The sequence below is a fragment of the Monopterus albus genome, unplaced genomic scaffold (genome assembly GCF_001952655.1).
Source record: "Monopterus albus unplaced genomic scaffold, M_albus_1.0 scaffold42.1, whole genome shotgun sequence".
NCBI classification, from domain to species: Eukaryota; Metazoa; Chordata; class Actinopteri; order Synbranchiformes; family Synbranchidae; genus Monopterus; species Monopterus albus.
The window spans coordinates 76936-95921 of NW_018127922.1; the positions used below are offsets into that span (position 1 = coordinate 76936).

The window sequence follows — 18986 nt, forward strand, 5'->3', positions numbered from 1 at the left end:
TACCTTGTCTCCCTTAAGGAGGTTATAACTCTCAGGTTGGGACCACTTTTGTAAGCCATTAAACATTTGTGTAATGTGCTTGTTTTGCTGACACACATCAGTCAAGACACACCCAGTTAATGAAGACATCTTTATACACACCCAGTAGTCTCCCACTGTGAAAAAAGGAATGGAATAAATCCTCTTAAGTGTGGAGCATTACATGTTACTACAAGCAAAACCAGTGGTTTGTGTGGAAAAAAAAAACCCATTGGAGATGGTATTTAGAGTAGAGAAGGGGTGGCTTCACACATTAATACAAAATCTGAGTAAACACTGTCTCACACTTATCAGCAGAACTGATAGACAGAGAATGTCTAGGTGACACAACTTACTGTTTTAATGGCAAAAGCAACAGCCAGTTAAGGCGTTTTTAAGAATTTGGGACCAGTGGTTTTTATTAAGTGAGTACTGCTGACACCTAGTGGACATTAGTGCACAGTGCAGCTATAGTGTTCCCCAGAAGTTTAAAATCACATGGTGAAAAATTATCCCCAACTTAAAGACGTTTTCTACTATGGAGTGCTACCTTTTTCCTGACTCTGTGTTTTGGAAAACACAGAAAGGCACTGATCCATAATGAAATTCTGATACAAGCTGGGGAGGACAAAAGTATAGAGACACGTCTGAATATGATGTAGTCCAGTGCAACACCACCTTTAAATATGACCTCAATGATAAACATATAACTGAGTTTATATATTTATGATGTTAAGGTTGAAGTGCTGCAATGAAATGCATACAGTTGTACAGGTGTGACAATTAATGTGGCCATGAAGGGTTTTAGACCTGTTATAAAATGATCTAACAATAAAAACAGTTCTTTCCCTCATATATTTTTCAGTACAGTATGTTATTCACACTCAGTAGTGGAGATGAAGGGTATATCGCAATCACTGGGACTGTTTCATCAGACATGCTCCTGCCTTCCACATAACACTATTTTGTTCTATCAAAGCAAAAGTACAGTATTTTGTCTCTTTTAAATCCTATAGCTTTAGTTGTTATGTAATTAAAAAGTCTTAAATCTAATTTGGCCTTGTTAAATAGTTCCATTTCCCCCACTAGTTGACTCAAGCCCCCCAGTGACCCTCGTCAGGATAAGCAGTGTGGATAACGGATGGATGGATTTCCTCCACTGGTCCAATTTGCACATAACATAGAAACAGCAGAGACAGGGTCAACACAAAAAGAGAAAGTTCTGGAACGGCAGATAATTGGAAAGCCGTGTTGTCTCCAGACATTGTTCAGTCCATCCAGGGAACATTCATGGAGAACAAGCCAAAAAAAATCCAGATCCAAACTGTAAACGTGACGGGCAGCATGGATTATTTTACCGTAAGTATTCTAAAAGATTTACATGTGCAGATAATATGTATGGATGTCCTTGATTCATTCCACTTTTTTCCTGCAAGAGCAAAATATGCACATTAAAGGATTCTTACTGAAAATATTCATCGATATTTATATACTGAAAATAAATTAGCTATGGTTTTAGCTAACTCGTCACGTAAAGTGGGCTACACTACACATAAATATTAATAAAGCCATAAAATGAGTCTTAGGGACGTTATTAACTCTGTGATTTTTGTGTTGTTTCACAAATAACATTCCACACAATAAGCATTTTAGCAAGTAACAAAACAAAAGGAAATTTGCAGGATAATCAGAAAAATTAATGGGTGCTGATTGAAGCACCTGAAAATTGTAAACTTATAAAATTGTTCTCAAGTATTAATGGTTGAATTACAAGTAGTTTAAAATATATTACAACATTTTTTTTCTTATTAGAGTAAAAAAGTCAAATGTATTAATGGTTGGATTACAACTAAACTTGTAGTTTAAAATATATTGCAACATTTTTTTTCTTATTAGAGTAAAAAACTCAAATGTACTGTATAACCTGAAGTTCTGAAAGCGGAACTTACGAGGTGATCATGAATGCAACATAACAAAATTCGACAGGAATGTCCCTGCGCAGCTACTCTACGTATTAAAGTCAAGCTTCCAGGAGGATCCGTACGTGGCAGCCCCTACAACTCCTCTCTGTTCTGTTCACAACCCCGAGGTGAGGTGAGATTCCATCTGTGTACCAAAGTGTGACGTTAATCTGTAAAATCTAAAGGTAAGACAACAGTAAACATTGTATCTAGATAGCTAGAGAAGGTATTTCCTACATCACTGAAAGGGGCTGATTCGCTGAGCTCGCATGTCTTTCGAACATGCTGAGCTGGTGCCAGCAGCTGGGTCCAACAGGTTATTTTTGTCCGAGGGTGAACCAGGTGATACTGGACCCATTTGTAGTAACATTGGGGTAAAGCAGCAACGACTGGTGTGTTAATGAGGCTTGTGTTTGTTCCCGACATGATTGTATGTCCTAGGAAACATTGTAACGCGAGTCTGGGGCACCAGTCAGGGTACAGTGTGTTACAGCGACTCGGGAGAAAGTTTTGAAACTTTGCGCAAACTTTGTAGCCGAGCTTCTCAGACAGTTTTGCCCACATTGCGCTGTTTATTACACACTTACTCAAACCACGGGTCGTGACACGAATCTTTGAATTTTGGTGCAGTAAATCTAAATGTACACACGCATGGCATCGGGACACTGACTCGGGAAAGTGATGGGAATTTCTAGAAACAGCTGGGCTGACGTCACCAGGCTGGAGAGGATGAGCAGCAGGCTCAGTGCGACCCATCTGCAACCGCTAAAAAGCCAGGTTTAGGCTGTTCTTCGTCATAAACTGTCGTTTTACACACAAATTAAAAACCTTTTTCTACCTAATAAATAATTTCAAGAGAAAATGTGTCCGCAGTAAGATCCTGAGTAACAAGGATACTGTCTCAGGAAAATAAGTTGCTGATGATTTTCTAAAATATTAAAACTCAGAGATAAACATCTCTAGGGCTGCAACTAATCATTGTTTTAATTGTTTATTAGTCTGTCGATTGATCGATTATCAATAAAACACCATGGATGGAAAATGTCCATCATAACATCCTGCAGCTCCAAAAATTTAAAGTGCAACAAATTCTCCCATTTGAGATAACAGAACCATCAAATGTTATGATTTGCATGGGTATCTGCAGGGGTTGCAACTAATGCTGTCTAACTCTAATTGTTAGTTCTGTTAGAAAAGATTAATGAAGATTAATGATCATAATAGGGGCAAATTCATTTTCTCTCCATCAACTAGAGGTGAATTCTCTAATTATTTCTGCTCTTGAACTTAAAATTTAAATGCGTTCAAAGTATCTGATGAGCAACTAGTGGCTCATCGGGATTAAAAGGTTAGGTTGCATATAAAAAGCTCTGAAAAACACACCCACCCTTGGCAAACAGTACCACATATCACTGTACACTCAGTATAATGTGCCAGGTGAGTGATGCCCTGCAGTGATTTATACATAGCTCATTTGGAGTAACTGGGCTGCCCTGTCCGCTGCTCGCCCTCCTCAGCGCCTGTTCCAGTTGCAGCCAGTGTCTAGTTTTTTTTTCATAAGTGTGGGTGATGAATATTTAATAAAATATTTGTCTTTTTTATTAAACATCATTTGTTTCAGCCTTTAGTGTTTACATACCAGGAAAGGTTTTTGGAAGTGGATGTTGCGTTTGTGTGCTGCATGATAAAGCCTGTGTTTGCTCATCTCTCTCTCCGACATGAACGGTGACCCTGTGGCACTAATGAGCTCTTCCACCAGGCAGAGATCAGCCTGTCTCCTGGTGTTAGCACAGTCCAGCTGCCACGTTGTGATGCTTGTCCCTCCAAGTAAAACTGAAGCTGTTTTTAGTAACGCTCTGGCTGTTTTTGATTTGATTTGATTTGATTTGATTTGATTTATTCATTCAAGCATGTAAAACAGTTGTATGTCACCACACGTGTAATTTCACACATATCCAACAATAATAATCCAATATCAATTTACTTATACCTAGTACATGCTTGAATGGAGTAGGAAGAAGTCAGACTTATCCAGTCCTACCCCATGACATCATCTTACCATCATTGGTTTGGAAGCAGTAAATGATTCTCTTCTACACCACACAAGTAATATACTAAAAAATTATAACAGTGTTAACATTCTTACATAATTGCATTCTTAAATAATTCTCTTCTACACCACATAAGTAATATACTAAAGAATTATTACAGAGTGTTAACATTCATACACCACACCCACAATGTTCCATCTAATTAATCATTAAGCCTGTTCTTGCATATATCTTGATTGACACATACCTTTATATTCATGTTTAAACTCATCACATTTTTTATGTCCGCATTTAAATTATTCCATAGTTTTACCCCACTTATGGAAATACAGAATCTTTTTTTGGTTGTACGTATAACATGAATTTTTAAGCTCTCATTGCATATGAATCTAATTTACTTAATGTCAGCCACATATGGTCAACAGAAATCTTGGAGAGGGCGTTTTTAATACTGACTCAGAGGTTTTTCTGCACTGTCTTTCCTTCCTGATATTGTTTAGTGTATAGAGTTGACTTGGACATACTCACTTCTGTTGTCTCAGAGACTAAAACGCCATAGTTGTGCCAAGTAACATTTCTGTTTTTTGTGGCTGGCTTTGTAAAGTTGCAAAATTGCTTCCAAACTAGAAAAAAAAAGTTCTTTATTCTCCACTTATGTAATGTGGAGGGAAGTGAAAGTGCACTTAGTTTGACTTAGCCTGTGCAGGGAACAACCAATCAGGACAGTCTTTGTCTTATCAAATAAATAATCAGATTTTTACTGGTCTGTTAGCAGAGCCAAAGATTTGATTTTAGGTGCTTGTAGTCTGAGACGAACATATTGTTATCTACCCACATGCAAGTTTGGTTTTCTGGTACGTAGCTCCCATTCTCCCATTCTCCATCCACATATTGCAGCAGGCTGCTCTCTCCTTCTCTGTTAGCTTGATCACTATACTGGAATTTGGTCTTTGCTGCCAATATGTGATGTAGAAACAGTGTGAACTGCCACAGCACCTCTGCAAGCAAGAAAAGCCGCCATGCAGGGTGTGTGCACGCTTTGTGAAGAGCTTTGCAAAGAGGCGGTGGGGTGCAGATGAAAGTCTGGCTACATCAGCTTAGTGAGTTAAATGGTTCCATATTTTGTTTTGGGAACCACTTTGAGGTTTGCAGGATTATTTAAAGTTTTGTTAACCTGTTATCCATTTGATAGCATTGAATTTAGCTTTGAGGTTTATGGCTGCAGTTCAATATCTCCTCAGTCGTTTCCTTTTTCATATGGCTCAGCCTCATCTTCGTCCTTTCTTTCTTTCTGTTCCACTTCCTACAGTATATTCTGTGGACATAATGCAGAAACACATTTCTGACAACTATTAGAGGCTTTAAAACAACTAAGGAATAGGCCTTTTGCAGCAGTACTGCTATTCCTCCAGCTGTCTTGATGAGACTCTCCTACTCACATCAGCACCAATATAGTTTGGCATTGCTCTTGTTTTCATTTCTTATCAAACAGTATTTTTCAAATTGTCCCGAAAGAAAGGATGAGTGAGAACGTTAATCAGCTTATCTTGTTTCCACAACTCCCCCACTTGGCACTTGTGTGACCAAAGACAGCTGCTGCTCAGACCAGCCCGTTTTTTCTCTCTGGGTTTCTTGCCGTGTCAGGTCCAGGAGAACAGGAGGAACAAGACAAGTGCAGATGGTGGGGATTTCACTCTCTGAGTAAACTTGTGCACTTCAGAAACCCTTGGTCCATCACAGACCTTGGATCCTGTCTGCCTTGCCAGAGAGTGTGTTTTTGTGTGTGTGTGTTTCATCAGAACCACAGCTCTGTCTTAAAAAAAAAAAAAAGTACTCTGTGCTTGCCAGAAATGCCAGGCCAAGGTCAGGACCTGGGAAGGTTGCACAATAAACGTATCAAGCCCCCACCCCCACCCCATCCGGGAGTGTGACATGGGTGTTAGTCTGCAACAACAGGCAGGACAAGCGTTTGGACTGGGGAACTGCACTGGCTGTAAATTGCAATTAGAAAGATTTGTTGAAGTGTCAGAATATGGTACTACTGTAGTTCTCTTACTTGCTGAGCAAACAAAACGCATTCCTTCAGTAGTTAACACACTGGAAGCTTAGTTTGTACTAGTAAGAATACCTAGTAAGGTCAAATCTGAGGGTGAACAGACATTAAAATGAAATTTGTGGTGTTTTTTCAGCTGTCCTGTTGTACAGTCAGTTCAAAAGCAGTTTGGTAAAAGAAACGTTCTGTTCTGTGCTGATAACAATGAATATATGCTTTTACTTCTAGCTCACGTAATGCTAAATACTCTCTGTGTTGCTCTGTGACCTCGGTCCAGTCATATTCTGAAATATTTGCTATACAGGCACCGACATCCTGAAGGTATGTGGTGTGGTTGCTCTAACTGACCCTTAAGAAATGTGTTAGTCAAAGAAAATGAGATGTTTCTTTATGGTAGGCAGCAGGTTTGTTGATCTAATGAAGTTTTCTGACTTTTCCCATTCCTTCTTAACATTTATGAGACTGGTTTTTTAACACCCTGTTTTCATAGGAGACTTGCAGGACTGAAGCAGAATGGATAGCGGAATTAGGATTCACTGTGACTTGCCATTTCACAGCCTTTTGCTAATAATACCTACTGTTGGTTGGTACCATGTGGCGTGGTTGTCCTGGATGTTTGCCTCATTAAAAGGATCTATTTGTCACAAATAGGGTTGCAGCAGTATGAGATTTTCACAGTAACATAGCAATCTCCGATAATATCACAGCTTCATCCATTGTGTTTTTTTCCTTCAATACTGGTAATAAACAAATGTGCATGATATAATAACTGTTCATTTTCATACCATGGTATACAGTGAAAGCAGTATGCTGTCTCAGTATACTGTCACAAATAAACCAACCTCTAACTTCCTCTGTTTTTGTTTTGCAGAGGATTTTACAAAGGATCCACTGACCGCTGATAATGTCATTGTCATGTACACTGACAGTTTGTCTTGTTCTGACACTAATATGGTGTCTCAGTGTCTCCAGGCTCAACTCAATGCTTCTGATTAATGGATTACGTTTGTCCTAACATATTGTGACAACAATAGAAGATGGCTTGTATTTTGTCAGCAGATGTCATGTAAGGGGAATGAGGTCTTTTTCACCTGGGGCAGATTCCTCACCAGGTGCCACTTTTCTGCCTCAGATTGACTGTCTTGCTGCAGTAAGCCTTTGATTAGACACTGGTGAAGACAGATGCATGTGTGTGTTTGCATTTGAAAGTATGGATGTGTGTGTATGTGCACGTAGGCACCAGTGAGCAGTCATTACTGTGATGTGGTGAAACTGAAAGAGACCAAATCCAAGAGGAGAAAGTGGGGCGGTGTCACTTTTCACCTGTATTCACTGACAAAGCTGCTCTCAGCGCGGCACTGTGAGCAGGTCGTTTCTGACAGGCGATGTATCAGTGGCTGCTCCTGCTTTTTCGGCCCTTTGTTGGCTCTGCAGTAGCTGGAAGTTCCCACAGCTCATGTTGCTTTCGCCCCAGATAATACTCACATGAATGTTGGCAACGGCCTGATGTACTAGGACTGATATTAACATTTTGACATCTAGTTTCCAGTGAGATTCTGCACTGCAAGCTCTGGTTTATAACTCTGTTTACAACGACGCTGAGCTTTATTTCATCGTGGTGTTAGTCATGAATGTTTTTACTCAGACATCTGGTGGCCATGTTGAACTCCAGAGCAAATGACAAGCAAATCAACCTTAAATCTTAAACCTGGCCTTTAATCAACCAGATGCTCAGACATTTCGCTTTGTGATTTTTTTTTTTTTATTGCATGAAAGTGGTTCTTATGGCTGCATCTGCAAGGTGAAGGATGCATGTACACAGCAGTGGAGATACAGAATGTTTAAATACATTTACACAAAACCTTTTGTCTTTAATAATAGGAACTGGCCCTAGAGGCTGGCATGACAGCATGTCTCCCAGCAGGCATTAGTCATTCATTTATAGGAAACGTACTGGAAACTTTGAATATTGTTAGACCATCAGCTGACAGTACGGAAACACACTGTTGACTCAGGGTAATTCAAAACACCTGCTTATTTTATATGTGTCACTTAAGAATAAGGACAATTGTGTGATCCAAATATAGTTTGTCAGCCTTTAGTGGCTGATCTGAAAGCAAAGCATAATGTCAAATGTGGGTGTACACAGTATGAAATAAGGTTAAAGCTTCCACAGCTTGTCTCAGGGATCTAGATGCAAAAATAAACACATACTTAAAAATCTCTACATGCTTAATAAGCTTTGTTCAGTGCTCTGATGAAGAGTAATCTGTTGTTTTGCTCTACAGGAGTATCTTGTTTCATGACTGGGTGCATCTTCATTGACATGGAGCGGTTATGTTTGTCTTTGCAGGTTATTGAAAGAGACAGAATGAGGAAGTCTCAGTTTTTCATCTCCTGGGCCCTGCTCTGCTCCTGCTGTTGGATCGCACAGGCCGAGGTCTTCACCTCTATCGGTGAGTTCTCACATCCACAGGACATTTTTCTGAGCTGCCCCTGTTAGGGGTGGCCACAGCAGTTTTTCTCCTTCTTATCTTCTCTAATGACAGTTAACACTTAGTCTGCTTTCATTTAGTCGGTTGTGGAAGCATTTTTCAATCAGTTCCCCACAAATGCATCAGACATTTAGACCAATATTTTGCTATTATTATATGTGCTGAATCCCTGAATTGCAGCCACTTTTGTTGTTTTCTGTTGCAGCTGCTTTGAATAGAGGTGCATGCACATGTAGACAAAAGCATTGAGTTTAGAAATGCATGTCTTTATGTAGACATAAGAACGAGGGAATGGCCAGTAAAGTCTGAGGTTATTTTAAGGTGACTTCAATATTTTTTTAGACAAATAACTGTGGTCCTCTGGTGGCTTTTTTCAAGCCTGTGAAACCTGGTGTGCAGTGCTTAAAGACATAATTTCTGCAGATGAGGTTACGATATCTTGTTCCTACTTAAACCCCATTAAACAGTGTTTGCTTACCTTCGTTCATCTGTTAAGTGAGAAGAGCATCACGTCAGTGAACAGGCTGTATCTCATAAGTTAAACAGTCACTGATTTATTGCCCTTGGTTGTTCAGTTACACTGGGTTTCATGCAGAAACAATGACAGGGTTTCATCATTCCTCCTCCCTGTGATTGAGCATGTCCATTAAAATGTAGACTGTTTACACTACACCCAACCATGTCCTCAGAGCTTCATGGATGTACACCCCCCCATGTAGTTTGCTGAGTAATTGTATACAATCACAGTTTGTGGCTAAGGATTTCTTTTTACCACACCCTGGGTCTGAGGAAAAGAGATGTACCAGAAATACATTTTAGTTTTTAAAGCAAAAAGCAACTTGCGTGAAAGTTCTCATTAATTGTTCAGATATAAAATGAAGCTTTAAATTTGAAACTTGCAGTATTAGATGGGAAATAGTAAAAAGTGTAAGCTTGAATTCTGAATTCGTCAGCGACACTTCTCGCTCATCTACAGTATCTGTCTGTCTCCACAGGCCAAATGACAGACCTGGTCTTCACAGAAAAGGAGCTGGTCCAGTCTCTACGAGAGTACATCAAAGCAGAGGAGGCCAAGCTTGCTGCTGTTAAAAGGTACACTCTGGACCTTGTGGCCTACAGTGAAACGTGCAGTACAAGTACAACTATGGTACACTTTAGAGGTGCTTTCACTTTGAGTATATTCACTTAACTCCTCTACTCCACTACATCCCAGGGGGAAATCACATGCTTTCTGTTCTATTACAATCATTTGACAGCTACTGCGAGTTCCTTTGCAGATTAGGGTTTTACATAAAAAAAAAGACACTGCAGTGAAGATTAAGCCCAAAAGGTCGGCTTGTGATCCCAGAGTCTGCTCAGGACGCTGGTTTCAGGTGTGAATGAACAGTTTTACATCAAAGAGTGATTTTTTTTGTGTGTGTGTTGTAGTAACAACACTTTGTCTGTCTGTCTCTTAGCTGGGCCAACAAACTGGATGCCCTGACCAGAGTGTCCACCTCGGACCCAGAGGGCTACCTCGCCCATCCAGTAAACGCCTACAAACTGATGAAGAGGCTCAACACAGAGTGGTCTGAGCTGGAGAGCCTGGTGCTCCAGAAGCCCTCTGATGGTAAGGAAGTCCACCCAGACAGTATGTGAGCGATGGTAGACTAGGCAAGTGAGTTGTGATTTAGCTTTACTAGGAGCATTGATGTTTCCATTGAATAAGCTGTATTCAGGTAGGGCAAGGTACAGATTTTGGTCTTGTTTTATTGGCATAAACTTGACAGCTGCGGTATTTTTGAGTCTCTGTTTTACAAGTCAAGTGGTCAGCAATGAATAAAAAAAAGTCCAGAGTGGATATGAGCAGAGTGATTCCAGTTCTGACTGCAGTGCTGTGGAGAGGCATGTCATGTTGCAGCTGCAGCTGTTCCTCATCTCCACATATTTTGGCCATGTTCTCTCTTCGTGTGTGTGTGTTTGGACCTGAAAGTCTGTGCATGTTTAGGCGAAGGTCCAAAGCTATGTGTAGCAGATAAACTGAGCATGAGTATGAAATGTGTGTCATTCAGCGAGTGAATCTGTAGACGTGGCCATGAGTCAGAGACACAGAGACTGATATAGACCCTGGGTAGAGGGATTAGGGGAATACTAACACTGGTCACTTGGACATCAGTCTGAGGGTCAGTACAGAGACTCTTAATTATTTACAGAAAGTCTGGGACTGCTGTAGCAGGAAAGGCTGTGCTGACTGTAGGTTATAAGTCTGAAAGCCTAAAAAATGTTGGCAACTTTTTGGCAGACAAACCATTGTTACCTTTGTTTACATTTCAATTTTTGCTGCCAACACATTGAAACACAGTGAGAGAGGAAGACAAAGAGGAAAACTGTAAAAACAAAAGCCCTGTAGAGGCAAAGGGGTGATTTGAAGTTGAAGTTTAAATCTCATCAAATAAAAGCTGTATCATTTCACTGTAAGAAAAATGATGAACATTTGGGAACATTTTGGGAAAATGTGTTATTTAAAGTAAAGGGAATAGAAGGTGTGGAGCTTAATACCTCTGTTTGTTTTCAATCCAGGAATTCAGCCACACCTTCTAAGACCCCTTTGTGTGCATGGACTATATATGAACATGGCCTCGTGTGATTTACAGATACTGGTTATCCAGTAGAACGCAGCATTTTTTTTATTTTATTTGATCATTCAGTGAATAAAAGTAGCAAAACTGGGTTTTGATTATTTAAAAAAAATCAGGAAATGTGAGGGATATGTATTTAGTTCCATGAGTTTAATATATATTTATTGCTATAAATACCTTTAGCCTGAGGTTGCTGACATGCTCGGTGTCATCCGTTGGTTATTCATTAGTTCACTTACAATTTCAGTCCCATTTTTTTCATTCTCTTAACATCTTTTGCATCTGAACCTTTCCTTACTTTTCCCTCAGGGTTCATTTCCAACATGTCCATGCACAGACAGTATTTCCCAAATGAAGAGGATGAAACGGGCGCAGCCAAGGCACTGATGCGTCTTCAGGACACATACCAGCTGGATTCTGAGGCCTTCGCCAAAGGAAAGCTGCCAGGTAACCAAGCAGTGTTCACTGACTGTGTAACAAAAACATAAGACCTTTGACCACCAAAACCTCAGTTCATTCTTGAGTCCAAGTCAACACGTGTGCCAAAATTGATTGCGTTCACGAGAATGGGCCGTACAAATGGACGGACCTGAAAACATAATGACTCCGGCCCTGGCTGTTGCCAGACAAACCCCAACTGTTTGTTCATAACCCAGGAAGGTTTCACTAAAGTGAAAAATGATGAATAAATAATAATTGATATATCATAAAAAGAAAATTAGTTTGTTTTTGGTCATTAGAATCACAGTAGCTCAAGGTCAGTGTTTAAATTCAGTGAATCCTGCCCCAGGTGTGCACTCCAATGCCATACTGACGGTGGACGACTGCTTCGACATGGGGAAGACGGCGTATAATGACGCAGACTACTATCATGCTGTGCTATGGATGCAGCAGTCCTTGAAGCAGCTGGATGCCGGGGAGGAAGCGGTGGTTTCCAAAGCTGACATTTTGGACTATCTCAGCTACTCTGTGTACCAAATGGAAGACCTGCCTCGAGCCATAGAGCTGACACGCCGCCTGGTGGCTATCGGTAAGGTGCAGCATAAGCAAACACAGAGGATATTGTATGCACACAAATAATCTGACAGTCACTGGTGTCGGCATGAGCCTCGTTTCTTTTCTTTATACCATGAGTATTAGGGTGACTGGGTTCATGATGTCAGTCTTTGAAAAACTAAAACAGCACATTTAACATGTAATTAAGGAGCACTGCTGATGTTTTCCAGTTCCCTCTCATAACACACCAAGCCACCAGTTAGCTGACCAGTACAACCAGTCCTCTACAGTGGTGTAATTGATGGGTTGTCTTTTTAGTTTCGTTAATCACGGTCGCCCCTTCTCTCACTGCAGTGGTGTCCTGTGCTTGCAAGAGCAGCAGGGTGTAGTCTAACCACAGTAAGAGCCAGTGGGCTCAGACTGTTATTTTAGTGCATCCAGGGCTGAGTTGACCACCGCAGGCCATCTTTTTAGAGCTGTGGTATGCTCGTTTTCATGTGAAATGAAGTAGAGCAGATGTAGACTCACTTTGTGCCATTTAGTGCTATAAACATAACGTTATGAATGTTGACAATGTACTTAGAACAGTTTATAGCTTTAGAAAAAAGAAAACTGAAATGGTAAAGGATGTACAGTGGTTATATAATTATTCTATAACTTATATAACTACTTATATTATATAAGTTATAGAATGAAGTGAACATGAAAGAAAAAGGAAGGAGTGGATGAGGCAAAGTAGGCAAGGAAGGACGCTCAAGATGTTGCTGTAAATCCTCTGCTGAGGATCTGATGTAGTTCCTGCACACATCACAAGGGGGCTTGCTCCTTCCTTTATCCAGCTTTAGTATCTCAAACACCAACCAACTTCTAGAAGTATAAGAATAAAGATGAATGGGGTAAATAAGATGGTTTCATAGAAAAAGTCTGAGTGTAATAATAATAAAGTAAAACAACTGGTACTAATTTTAACTACATCATATACTATCTGGTACTTTTAACTATTGTCAGCACATTATATTGTGTAAGTTGACCAAATGTTTTTTTTTTTTATTCATCTGAAAACTAAATAATGTTTAAAACTGTTAAATAACCCCAGTACAGCATTTTCCTCTGAACTGTAGAGAGTTGGTCATTGAAGTAGCATACTCATGTACTTCAGTAAAAGTACCTACTGTACTTTCCACCACTGAAGATTGAGTTAAGTGAAGCTGAAGTCCATGGAGACCGTTAGTCATTAACGTAAATGATGTTTCAACAAGCTGAAGCTGCAGAGGTAGACATCAAGGTTTAGAGGATACTTTAATTTAACCAATTTCTGTTAATTAGGAGTGCTAACCTGTTTTCATTTATGATATCAGCAAACAGCAAAGCAGTTTAATGCAGTATTACTCAGCTGAGACTTGACCCACTGGCCAGTTCTTCTTGTACTGACAGACCCCAGCCACCAGAGGGCAGGAGGAAACCTCCGATATTTTGAGCGGTTACTGTCCAAGCAGCTGAATGAGCTGAACCAGGCTTACCAGCCTGCGTCTGAGGAGCCCATCCAGCTGGGAACCTACAGCAGACCTAAAGACCATCTCCCAGAGAGAGAGGCCTATGAGGCCCTTTGCAGAGGAGAGGGGCTCCAAATGGTGAGACATGAAGAGAATATCAAGCCATGTAATGTTGTATAAGCAGTATACAAACAGTTTCAGATGAAAACTGTATTAGCACTAAACAACATCCTGCATTACACTGATGCCAACACATAAAACCAACAAATAACAGTAAAATCATGTTTGACTTCAGTCAGTCAATCAATAATCAATAATAAGATGGACATGTACTGTATGTGTTCTTTGCCATCATTTTTCTCATCTGCTCTTCGTACCGGTCATAATGTTTATACATTTCACCAGAATGACGCAAGGCGCAGCCGTTTGTTCTGCCGCTAAAAAAAAGAGGACCCCTCTTCTCCTGCGTAAGCCCATTAAGGAGGAGGATGAGTGGGACAGCCCCCACATCGTACGCTACTTGGACATACTGTCACATGAGGAGATTAAGAAGATTAAGGAGCTGGCTAAACCCAGGGTGAGACAAGAAGCAATAAATAAATAATGATAGATATAAAAATCTCCACTTGACACTGGATTCAAAACAAAATTAAAGACATTAATGTTACTTTTTAGTAGATAATGATGATGTACTCATGAAGCTTATCAACACCTGTACTTTATATGAATGGAATTGTCTTTACAGTCATAGCCTTGTTGATGAGTGTTTTATTTTTAACCAGGCATGTTTACCTTGCTTCAAATTCTGTCTCTCTACATCTCAAGCTGTGCTCAAAATGTAATTTGTCTTGTCTTCCAAAGTGCATTCAAAGAGCTGAATATCTTCTGTGCTGACAGTTGAAATCGTGTGCCCACTGACAGTCTTGTGACGAACTAGGACATCATAACTGTCCAAACAACACTATGTGTATTTATTATGTGTATGGTTGTGTTTTGTTTTGTTTTTTTTTAGCTGGCCAGAGCAACTGTCCGTGACCCCAAAACAGGCGTCCTGACCACAGCCAACTACAGAGTATCACAAAGGTATGTTTCATCAGAAATATTCATTAATACTAATACATGGTTAGCGCTCTTTGTCAGCTGTTTTTATTTATTATTATTACCTTTTGCATTATAAAGACATTCCAAATGTAGTGGCCTAGTATTAGTGTCTATTTTCTAATTTGCTGTATCTGTTGTCTTGTCTTCCATGTTCTGTCCTGTTTTATTAACACGCTATTTTGTGTTGCAATGAAAAATATAAGTACATCAATGAATGTAAGGCAATGTAATGTCCCCTGAAGTGTGTGTGTACACAATCTATATGTATTGTACATGTTATTCTTGTCAGTGCGTGGTTGGAAGGAGAGGAGGACCCCGTCATTGCCAGAGTCGATCAGAGAATAGAAGACATCACAGGCCTTACAGTGGAAACAGCAGAGTTATTACAGGTATTGTAACACTACTGGTTTACTTCTAATTACTACATCATCGTGTCAAATCAGTTTTTTCTAAATGAAAGTTGTTTTCATGCTAATCATAATAATGAAAGTAGTCTAGACAGACTAGGACCAGTGTGTCTGAAACAACAGAACTAAATGTGTAAATAGAGGTTTTTGGTTTTTACCTAAATTGCCTTTGTCCGTGGCTCATCAGGTTGCTAACTATGGAATTGGAGGACAGTACGAGCCACATTTTGACTTCTCCAGGGTGAGTTCACTTGATCGTATTAAAATATAAATGGCAGGCTTCCCACTTTTCCTTTAGTCTTAGATGCCCCTGACTTCTATATACAAACTGAAGGCGTAAGATTTCTTTTCTGTTTCTTTGGCTTAACCCTCGATACACTGAGTCGCAGCAGACCCTATCAAGAACAGAGAGAGCCTCAGTAGGAGGCAGCATGACTGGACAACACTTCTGACCTGACAGACAGGACTTTAGGGCAGTTTTAGGACGTCCTGTATTCTCACTGTGTGTTATTTCTGGTATTTATTATATATAAGGGGTCATTGTGGAAAAACCTTTCAATATCATAACTATTATTTGTGGTAATTGTCCTCTGTGGATAACCCTGAAAGATATGAGAGTTTTTTTAAATTAGTTTCTCTTTGTTACTACAAATTAAAGTGCTTCATTTTATCTTTATGTGCCTTATATTAAGCATATAATCTGAAGCTATTATTTTTAGCTCAAAGGAAACCCACAGTTCAGTTGTGATTCAGTAATGTTTCTGACAGATTTTTTTTTTAATCTGAGTGTAGTTAGTGGCCTTGGTGGCAGGCTCCTAGTGCAAGTCTTTCTGGCGATGGGTTAAACATTATTAACATCTGTTGCAGCGTCCTTTTGACAGCAACCTCAAGGTCGACGGAAATAGACTCGCTACCTTCCTAAACTACGTAAGTACGTGCGTGTGCAGCGTTTACATCATGTATTTTCACTCTTGAATTTTATCTTTATAGAAAGACGAGCCTGATGCTTTCAAAAGATTAGGCACTGGAAATCGTTTGGCAACTTTTTTGAATTACGTAAGTACTTGCATCCAGTCGCCGTAGATTGAAGGCCCGTAGTGGTGGCAAACTGAAATCCACGCTCCATCCTTTGTTTGTTTTAGCTTTATGGGCATAAGCATAAGCTCTGGTTCAATCTTGGACTTGGATTGATTGACTTTCATTGGCATCACACTCCTGTGGTCTGAAGCCTAGAATTACTCAAAGTACTAGAACAAGAGGCTGTATTCTTTCTACACATTCTGGGGAGAGAATCCCCCAAAAATGGCGCTGGATAAATATCCTATCACCTGGATGACTGAGACACTTTGGAGACAAATATCTGAGACCAACGTTTTTCTGTCAATCAGTTCCAGTACATATTGTGGAGAGTTTTGTTGGCCGCTCCCCATTAACATGCTGGTTTAGAAGCCACACTTTTACCCCTGCTAACACAACGGGTTGGACAGAATATAGTCCTAAACAAAAACAGATCAAATTGACTTTTTAAATGAATGTAATCGAGGAGTCATTTTTCCTGCATCCTTACACTGACTTTCAGCATTCACTGCATGTTGTGGATGTGTTTTACAGTCAGTATCTGGTAAATATAAAACTCTGAATAAAGACGTTTTAGGTTAAACACATGGTATGGACAGCTCATAACAGTTGAACAGGACAGGGACAGAATACAGTGAAATCCTTGATTCCTATAGGGAAACTATTGTCAGGAAGCACCAAATACTTTTACATAAATATGATAATTCTTTAAAGTTTTTGTATCAAAACATTGCGGAAGAAGTAACGTTGCAATAACTGCAGTGGCCCAGAGGATATTTAGTTTTTTGATGAAACACGTTACAAGAAGGAGGATTCTTTGAGCACTGAACGCCTGTGTGAGACACGGAGAAAGTTTCCAACCAGTTTGGTTTTTGTTTTAGATGAGTGATGTCGAGGCGGGCGGCGCTACGGTCTTCCCTGACTTTGGAGCAGCAATCTGGCCCAGAAAGGTGAGAACAACAGTATGTGTGGAGCAAAGTTTTAGTTCACTGTGTGTATCATTCAGTCCTATGTATGTAGAAATGTGCTCAGCCTGTGCATAAAACAAGTTTACACACAAAGTTACAGTCAGATGCATGAAACATGCACACCAGCCAGTTTTAAATTTAAAGCATATTGATAATTCCCAGAATTGTGTACAAATTTTTCATATGCATGGTTTATTAAGCACAGATTTGAGCGTATGCGCCGTTTGCAAATGAGGCCCATTGTGTACTGGATCCTTCTCTCTTTTGCAGACTGGATGTTAACCTTCATCTGTTTCATTATTCTGATTTCTCCACAGGGGACGGCGGTGTTCTGGTATAATCTGTTCAGGAGTGGGGAGGGAGACTACAGAACTAGGCATGCAGCATGTCCGGTCTTAGTAGGAAGTAAATGGGGTGAGTCAATGTTTAGATTCATCACATTTAGGTGCTGATTCGCTGAGATTAGAAAACAGCTTTATTATGACTGAAATTCAGCCAATAAATGTGTATTACTTGGTAAGAAGAAACTCCACGCCACAATTTAGGGCTGGGCAATACCTCTGAAATCAGTATTATACAGTAATACTCTAATAGCAGTATTCTAGTATAAACTGTACATACCAGTGTGGTATTCCACTGTCGTCTATTACATAAAACAAAAATGACAAACACATTTTCTTAGTTTTAATGACAGCTTGGTTCGAATCATTAATTTAGACCACAACATTTGGTAAAATGACAAATGTACTAAACTGTACTAGGGGAGCGCTCGTACCACGTTGACATGAAAGACGTCGACGGCCTTTTATTCTAGTGCACAGGTATTAGTTAACCGGCTCGTCGGTTTTAGGTCTTCATGTTGTTGTTTTTTTTCTGTTTTTAAGTATCAAACAAGTGGATCCATGAACGAGGACAAGAGTTCAGGAGACCCTGTGGCCTCACAGAGGTGGACTGAAGAACACGCAAACATACTTACACACACACGCGCGCACACACACACACACACACTGTTGTGCCTTAACTCTGGCAACAATGCAACACAGACACATTGTGCCTTAATTCTGGCAACAATGCAACACAGACACATTTTATAACACTCCCTCAGCTTTTCTACGCAAATAACATATGTTTTATGAGGAAGTTATGACAGTGGTATGTGAGATCTGGCTGGATGTTTCTTACCAGAATCAGTTCAGTTCTCTGTCACGCATTTCCACATCACCCCGACTTGTCTAAGTAAGTCAATTAAGTTAAGAATTAAATCAAAGAATATCGATGTACTGTAATTAGGATTACTAAACATAAACACAAACCTGCATCAGTTCAGCCTTGGTTTTCCAAAATCAAATACAAAATTTGATTCAAATGTGATTCCACTGCCAAAACCTTCCATTGAGAAGAAAAGAAAAGAAAAATGTGGCTACCAACTATCAGAAATGTGAGTTTACAAAAACACCTTGGATCCACAGTAAAGCTATGAGCTTTGGGAAGCAACTTAATATAAACAGCTTTTTCTGCTGGTAATTTTAAACAAAGAATAAAAGGCATTTAGACACAAATGGGCTTTAGTACAGTACTGCACGTTCTTTGCTAACAGCTTTATTTTGAGAATAGCATTGTACTAATATTCTTTCATTTCATTCTTTATTATCCAAAGTGTTTTATACCCCTTCAGACCTGACAGATAAACACATTTCCTCCAAATCATGTCCAGGACATTTTTTTTTTTTTATTTATGTAGGGTTTAA

The 18986-nt window shown here is 39.7% G+C and overlaps 1 protein-coding gene across 1 annotated transcript; it reads left to right on the forward strand.

The window, feature by feature from the left end:
• Positions 1-2037: 2037 nt before the first annotated feature.
• On the forward strand, positions 2038-18283 carry LOC109960035 (prolyl 4-hydroxylase subunit alpha-2-like). The gene is given in 16 exon segments (XM_020599865.1): positions 2038-2107; positions 8437-8539; positions 9574-9670; positions 10036-10187; positions 11506-11643; positions 11987-12226; positions 13627-13823; positions 14091-14122; positions 14124-14262; positions 14698-14768; positions 15076-15175; positions 15381-15434; positions 16184-16249; positions 17152-17220; positions 17556-17652; positions 18123-18283. Coding segments are annotated over 15 exon segments (1608 nt in total). The 5' UTR covers positions 2038-2107; positions 8437-8454; the 3' UTR covers positions 18194-18283.
• The last annotated feature ends 703 nt before the right edge of the window (positions 18284-18986 follow it).